This window comes from Aphanomyces astaci (assembly GCF_000520075.1).
Source record: "Aphanomyces astaci strain APO3 unplaced genomic scaffold supercont1.60, whole genome shotgun sequence".
NCBI lineage: Eukaryota > Oomycota > Saprolegniomycetes > Saprolegniales > Verrucalvaceae > Aphanomyces > Aphanomyces astaci.
In genome coordinates this window covers 108,559-115,588 of record NW_009798323.1, presented here as the reverse complement: position 1 = coordinate 115,588, position 7,030 = coordinate 108,559, and the positions used below count along the sequence as shown (strand labels likewise).

The window sequence follows — 7,030 nt, the reverse complement described above, 5'->3', positions numbered from 1 at the left end:
GATATTGTGTTCGCGAATCAAGACCCGTCGTGGAAGTCTGACGACCTGCCTCAGTGGCGGCGTTCGCAGTTTGCTTGGTTCCAAGAGACCCGACGGCTCGTTGAAGCACAACTGATAGAAGGACAGAACCGCTCGGCGGCAGCGGTCGAAGCGCGGACGCGTACGGAATTTCAACCCGCAGACTCTGTCTGGTTGTACCAATACTTCAGACGGTCGACGAGTACGGATGACACGCGGATCAAGAAGCTTGGTTACCATTGGCACGGTCCGTACCGAATTTAATTGCCTTCACACCCCGATCGCGTGGTGCCGATTAACGTTGACCGACTAAAACGGTTCCAAGGGTATGGATCACGTCCGATCGACGATGAGATACCGCTGCGGTTGTTGCACAATTCGCCGGAACACGACGAGGGCGACGCCGACGACGACGAGTTGTTGAGCCAAGAGTTGTTGCCGGCCTGCAGTTTTGTGGATCGCGCGCTGTTTCCTGACGGCGATCTGGCCTATACCAATGTCGAGTCGGCTGTTTCGAAGATCCTCAACAAGCGAAAACGAACCGATGGCGAGCCCAAGTACTTGGTGCTGCATGCGGATGGCAACGAGTATTGGACTCCTTGTTCACGCCAAGTGGAGTATACCTCGTCCATCACGGAGTACGAGAACTCGAAGCGAGTAAACAAAGGATTGCCACCTCTCCACCGAACACCGAAGTCCGCGCCTTGCCGAACTCGACACGGAACCTACGGAGGTGTTCGAGTTCTAACCAGGTTTGCACTCCAACCGACCAATTATATATTAACTGCATGTATTACGTTTACAAAAAAAAGAGAGAAAAAAAAGGGAGCCCTGAGACCAAGAAGACAAAGTGAAGCCGAGGTGGTCGTTTTCAATCTTCGTCATTGTGTCCGTCGTCCCCTTCGCTGGCGCTGTAGTTTGGATCGTCGTCTTTTTCCTCGGAGTCAGAGTCGGAGTTGTCCAAGTCGAGGATATCCATCATGGGGGCGCGCAGCAAGGGGGAGTCTTTCCAAAAGACCACGTTGGCTATCTGGCCGTTCCACGAGTACGTTGTTCTTGGAGCGATCACCTCGTTCGTCCATTCGCGACTCAACAGGTCGTCGGGGAAGGTCACTGACACGAAAGGGTACGGTTCGTTACGCCATGGGCGCCCCGCGTCGATGAAGTTCCTCGATACAGTCGCGAGGCGGCGAATCATGCTCACCGCGTCGACTATACCCTTCTTCCGCGCTTGATTGGCCATGAAGGTACGGATTTTTCGTTGAGCCAAGTACGCCACGGAGTCGCCCAAGCCGCGGTACCAAACTTCGTTCCCTGCCTTTCGTAAGTGCGGGATCGGCGGGGCTTCGGGCCAGAATCGAACCGATGGATTCACCCAGTAGTTCATCACGATGGCGCTCCGCCCTGGGTCGCCCGCTAGGATCTTCTTTGGCGTTGGCGGGTTGAGTGACAAGACTGGCCAAGCCGGGTGCGGGAAGCACAGAAATTGGACAAGGGTGTCGTCGTAGTCGATGTTGTTGATCAAGAGCTGCAACTCGACATGGAGGTTAAAGACCTGATGGAACAGGGGGTCAAGACGGTTGGAGTTGCCGAACGGGGCGTAAGTCCGTTTCCAGAGTTGTTGCCCGTACCGATCCCAAAAGGTGGCCACGCTTGTGTTAAACCGACGCACGTGCTGTCCCTCGGTCTGGGAGAATTGATCCGACCCGCTGATAGCGTTCCCAGGGCTTCGTCGCTCGTACCTACTCGTAAACGTCCAACATCTCTTGCGTGAAGCCAGGTACGGAGTGTACTGAGGGATGCTGACTGAGGGAGGTTCTCGGGTTCTTTGAAATACGCTTGAACTCGTTGCCCGAAGGCTGAAGTTTCGGATGATACGGGGGTGGATTTTGCTCTCATCGAGGGGCGTCCGTCGTCGCCGGCGCCGCTTGAAGACACTTCCCGTTGGGCCGCACTTTTCCCGTTCGGGCATGCTCCGACTGTGATGGCTGCGGTGTCAAGGGCCGTGACTGCGCCGTCGCCTATGGCTCGTCCTTCAATCTCGTTGGTACTTGGCAAGGCTTGACACTTGATTGGTACGTAAATGGATACAGAAGCCTTGGCGGTGAACGGAGGAATTTTGACGATGTCATTCGTTTGGGGTGCGGTGGGGGCTCCTGTCGAAATGTGGATGCCGTGCGCGGCACGGAGGCGTTGCATCACTGTGATTGGCACTCTACCCTTCGTCAAAAGGACACTGTACGCTTCACACAAGACGGTCACGCTCTTGGGGTTCACCAGGACACATGTCTTGCACAGCCAGTTCCAGAACCGGTGTACGGATCGGATGCGAAGTTGTAGGTCTCGGTTGGCTACGTCGTTGGACCATCTTTACAGGAGTTCTTGGACGCGCGACTCCAATAACTCGTGACTGGCCTTCTTTTCGTTGTATACACGATGGTAGTCTGCTAGCTGTGTGCGTTGATGTGCATTCGCCTCTCGCAAGCGGGCCAGTTCCGTCTCCATTTCCGTGCGTTGCTGTTGCCAGTCCTCCGATCCCGTCTGTCGTCGCCGGTCGGCGGCTGCCGGGTTAAGTGGTCGACCTCCATGGTTAGGTTGGCCGCGGTCGTCAAGAGCGCCTGGGCCAGATTGCCGATGTTGGTCAGGTGTAAGTCGCGGTTGGGAGTCGTCACATCTAGGCGAAGAATGGGCGTAACGTGAGAGTGACGCTGAGCGGCCTGTCGGTTCTTTCGCTAGCGGTTTGATGTGGTCAAATCAGGAGATTTGAGTGAAGTCCGGAAGAATGTGACGAAAAGGTGCATATTGACGACTTTGATCAGTCGGGTAGTGAACAGGACATCCGGATACGGGGCAGCCTGATCGTAGAAGTAGCAACCTAACAATAGTTTTCGCTCTAAACACCCCACGTGTTTGCCGTTGTTCCAGCACGCCTCTCGACTACCCCATCGATATCTCTGTTGAGACCGCGTCGTTTCCCAAGCTAGAACCCTTTGGACTTGTTACGTTTTACGTGACACATTACAAAGTTTATAAACTGACACACAAACACCGTGCTGCGATTGATCTCGGTAATTTGAACGTTTCGGTTGAATTCGGATCCGTCCAGAAAGTCTTCATCGTACGTGTTGGATGGGGTCCGCATTGAATCAAAGCGACTTGCTTGTGATTGCCGTGAAGGACGAGGTGACTACGAGGTGACTGTAAATCAAACTCAATGCAAATCTATCAAAACACTATATTATTAGCTGTGGCAGAACATTCTGGTCGGCGCCGGTGTCTGGACAATAGGGTACTTCGAACACGACGTTGTGTCGAATCCACCGCTGTTTGCCGTCTTCTTCGGTCACCGTGGTTTTGACTACTCGCTTCGATTTCAATTCCGCCTTGCGCTGCTTGTATTTGAAGCGCTGCACCGCATTCTTGCCCTTTCGAAGGTGGTCGACTCGCTCCGAATCTTCTTTTTTGTTTGGGCATTTGTGCGCACGGTGTCCCGGTTGCTGGCATACAAAGCATAACGCGCCGCTGTCGTCTTGACCAGGGCCATACTTTGCTCGCTTGGCCAGCTGTTCTCTATCCTAAAACGGGCGCCGGGGTCCCATACTTATTCGTCGACGGCCCCCCGTCGCTTCTCGAGCACGAGGAGGTTCGTCACGTCCACGGTCCACCGGGGACGGCTAGGTGTAACCGCCTTTTTGGCGCGGGGCTTTTTCCGTTCTGGTAATACGCTTCACGTTGTATTGCTCGTTCTTGAGCTGGACTCTGGTCTTACCAGTTCCCTGTACTTTCTCGTCCCAATCACGTCCTCGCTTGCGATGGCCACTTCGTGACTTCATTATCAACTCCGCCTGATACGTTCGCTCGAACTGTACGGCCGCGATCAAATTCCACCAGAGTGCTGGCTTGGACAGTCTTCATCTGTTCTTCGACTCGGTCGCGTACATCGAATGGTGTAATACAAGAATCCACGGCCTTGATAAATGTCTTGAGTAAATTCGGGGGCTTGAGCTGTGACTTCCATCCCCTCGTGTCGATGATGTTGTTCACTGGCTCCATTAGTGACACCACGCGACTTGCCACATCGCCAAAGGGGTCCACACGCAATTTCTTGCATTGTTCCCCATTTCGGCCTTGGTGACGGTCCACTCGTTCGCCAGCTCGCCCATGATCATGCAGATACGTTCGAAGAACTCGTTTTCATCCAGGTTATCCATGCTGAGGTCGGCTGACTCGAACCAGGGGACTGCTGTAGCGCGCCACTAATGTCGCAGCCTCTGGGCATTAGCCTTGAGGTTTTTTTTCATACCGGTCGCGCTAGTGCTTCCATGCCACCAGGGATTCACAGTCGACAGTAGTGATACTGTAGGAGGGTACTCGATGTCTTTCAGCGCCAATAAAGGTCCACCCAGGTATGGACCACTCACCGGAGTCCATCCTGAATTTCCCGGTTGCGATGTCCATTGTTGCGACACTAGCTGCGACCTCAATGAGTCAAAAGCAACTGTCAGTCGGCGCGCATGCTTCTGCCTTGGCCTGAACCACGTAGTTCACTTTTTCGTTCTTCGGTATCGCTTTGCGATTTCACCGACTCGCTCCGCGTTGGCCTTCCAACGTTCGCCTTCGCTTCATTGTAATAGGAACTGTCGGACTTGCGGTCAGGTCGATAAGGTTTCGCCGTCTTGGCTCACTCTTCTGTAACCACCTCCTGCCGTTCTTGGTGTCGTATCATCATAGTTTACCAACTCGACGTAATCGCATTTCAATGACTTGGTCATTGATCGCGGCGCCGGTATATTGCTCGCCGTGTTGGGTGATGGGTGTTCTTCTTTGGTTTCATATTCGACCGGCTGCATGGTCGATATCCCACTCGCTGGGTCCATCGCCCGCTCCTCGGTTTTTGCTGTTTCCTGATAGCCGCCGCGGTCGGCTTCGGGCTCTCTGAGCGTCTACCCTTCCGCACCATAAGTTTGTACGTTTTTCTTTTGGGGACGTGCTTCGGCTTTGCGTCATTTCTCTTAGTATCGCAGTTGTAGATAACTTGAATAAAAGGAATTTATGTTGTTTCCTGCACTACGCCAACACACCAACCAAATGGGGGAGCGCCGCCTCCCGTGAACCACGCACTTGATTGATATGTCCGTTGCAGAGCAAAACTAGAAGTGAGCTTCTGTAGAAGTGGTAGGTGGTCCCACGGTTACTGATTGGCTGACCATGGTGACCATTCGACTATAATAGCTGGGTAACCTTATGCGGAAGTAGTTTTGTCCCGAAATAACCCCTGAAAATACCTGTTCGCGGTGATGTTAACGGGTCTTTATAAATAATAAAGGATTTTATTTGTTCTGAAAGGTTTATTTGACCGAAGTAGTTGCGATCGACATAATTGTATTTCGTAGGAATCCAACAACAACATTTAAATAATTTATGCGAAATACAAATGTGCTAACTAATGACTACTACCTCTGTTTTGCAAATATTGCAAGTAGACATCCCGCTCAATAATAAATCTAAGTATACCGAATCTGAATATAATAAATTTCTGGAACCATATCGCATACCCAGCTCTGATAGGTGCAGTCTTTCACTGCAGCTTCAGCCTTCATTGCTTCCATGCTTGTGGGAAACTATGGGAAAACGTTCAATAAATCTGGATACCGTTCAGCCAAGACTGAAAACCGTTCAAGCAAATTTTCTTCCCGTAACCCCATAACCTCGGGACTTCATCCTACACCCGCGTGCACATACTTCGAAGTATAATACTAAATCCCCTAGTATGAGTTGAGGTGGTCAGAGTACAAAACATATGCCATCTAACTAGTAGTTTGGACGGTTTTCAGTCTTGACTAGACGGTATTCAGACTTGTTGAACGTTTTTCAGGGTTAGTCCCATAGTATCAAAGCGCATCACCAGTGGTTAGCTATCACTAACCACGGAGATACGCTTAACCCCTAGTATGAGTTGAGGTGGTCAGAGTACAAAAAATATGCCTCATCTAACTAGGGTTTATTAGTCTGAACGGTTTTCAGCTTGCTGAACGGTATTCAGATTTGTTGAACGTTTTTCAGGGTTAGTCATGCTTGTGCTCAATGGGCTTGAAATCCTAACGCAACACTATATCACGATAAATGAATTGTAATAGCTTAATATGAGATGTCGAAGTCCTTCAAACAGTAAATACCCATTAATGGTTGTGTTTGCATCAAGTCCCTAGGTTGATTGTGAAGATTTTTGGCAAATGCAATGCTTTCTCAAATCTAGTCCTCATTTCGAATAATTTGACTGATACTTTTGAATTGGAAAGTAGATGGTTGTGGTTTCACAGCGAAATCGGAATATATAATTCGAGAAAATATACACATGGATTCGTCTGACCAATAGGAACGCAACACACCCATCCGTTTGCCAATCAGAGATCTGGAAGTATCCCATCTGAAACTTCTTGCAATATTTGCAAAACAGAGGTATTAATATTAAAAGTACAAAAATACAACCAATGATACTTTAGTAAGACCATGGGTACTTACAGCGGGTGGCCGAGAAGCTGAACCTAAACCACTTGTTTCACTTGACAGGAATTACTAAAATTACTACTTTCCTTCATATTTTATCTTTGTTTGTTTGGTGAGGACAACATAAAACATCTAGTTCAATAATTGAGTCATATTATATTCAACCTGAAAAAGGCGTACGTACAATGCAAAGTTAAATTATATCAGAAATGACATATACTGAGTTCACAACGGTTAATTGAGTTTGGATTATCATTTTTAAGACATTCCTCCGCGAGGGCCGACACTAGAACCACATGTTATGGAACTGCTACGCCAATTGTAACGCGCCTGCTCGACCAGGGGCGGTGTGTAATCTTCGGTTTTTACTTCGCTCAACGCTTCATACCTCGTGTTTCGACCGATCTTCTTCGAAGCTCGGTCCTCGTCTTCATACGCAGTCTTTGTTATCCGGATTCCCCAGGGGAGGGACGGATAAATCCTTGCGAAATAATCCAGGGAAGCC

General features: G+C 50.1%; 3 protein-coding genes across 3 annotated transcripts; 1 reads left to right on the top strand and 2 right to left on the bottom strand.

The window, feature by feature from the left end:
* Window positions 1–226: 226 nt before the first annotated feature.
* Window positions 227–442, top strand: H257_14659 (hypothetical protein; the record flags this gene model as incomplete). The annotated part of the gene is made up of 2 exons (XM_009842550.1): window positions 227–265; window positions 344–442. 2 exons carry the CDS (start codon window positions 227–229, stop codon window positions 440–442), a joined length of 138 nt encoding a protein of 45 aa, XP_009840852.1.
* A 447-nt stretch (window positions 443–889) lies between these two features.
* Window positions 890–2,217, bottom strand: H257_14658 (hypothetical protein; the record flags this gene model as incomplete). Its single annotated transcript, XM_009842549.1, has 2 exons — window positions 890–1,760; window positions 1,826–2,217. 2 exons carry the CDS (start codon window positions 2,215–2,217, stop codon window positions 890–892), a joined length of 1,263 nt encoding a protein of 420 aa, XP_009840851.1.
* A 248-nt stretch (window positions 2,218–2,465) lies between these two features.
* On the bottom strand, window positions 2,466–5,627 carry H257_14657 (hypothetical protein; the record flags this gene model as incomplete). The annotated part of the gene is made up of 7 exons (XM_009842548.1): window positions 2,466–2,750; window positions 3,312–3,593; window positions 3,632–3,732; window positions 3,888–4,029; window positions 4,089–4,274; window positions 4,755–4,961; window positions 5,574–5,627. The coding sequence occupies 7 exons, from the start codon at window positions 5,625–5,627 to the stop codon at window positions 2,466–2,468; spliced, it is 1,257 nt and encodes a 418-aa protein (XP_009840850.1).
* Between the last annotated feature and the right edge of the window lie 1,403 nt (window positions 5,628–7,030).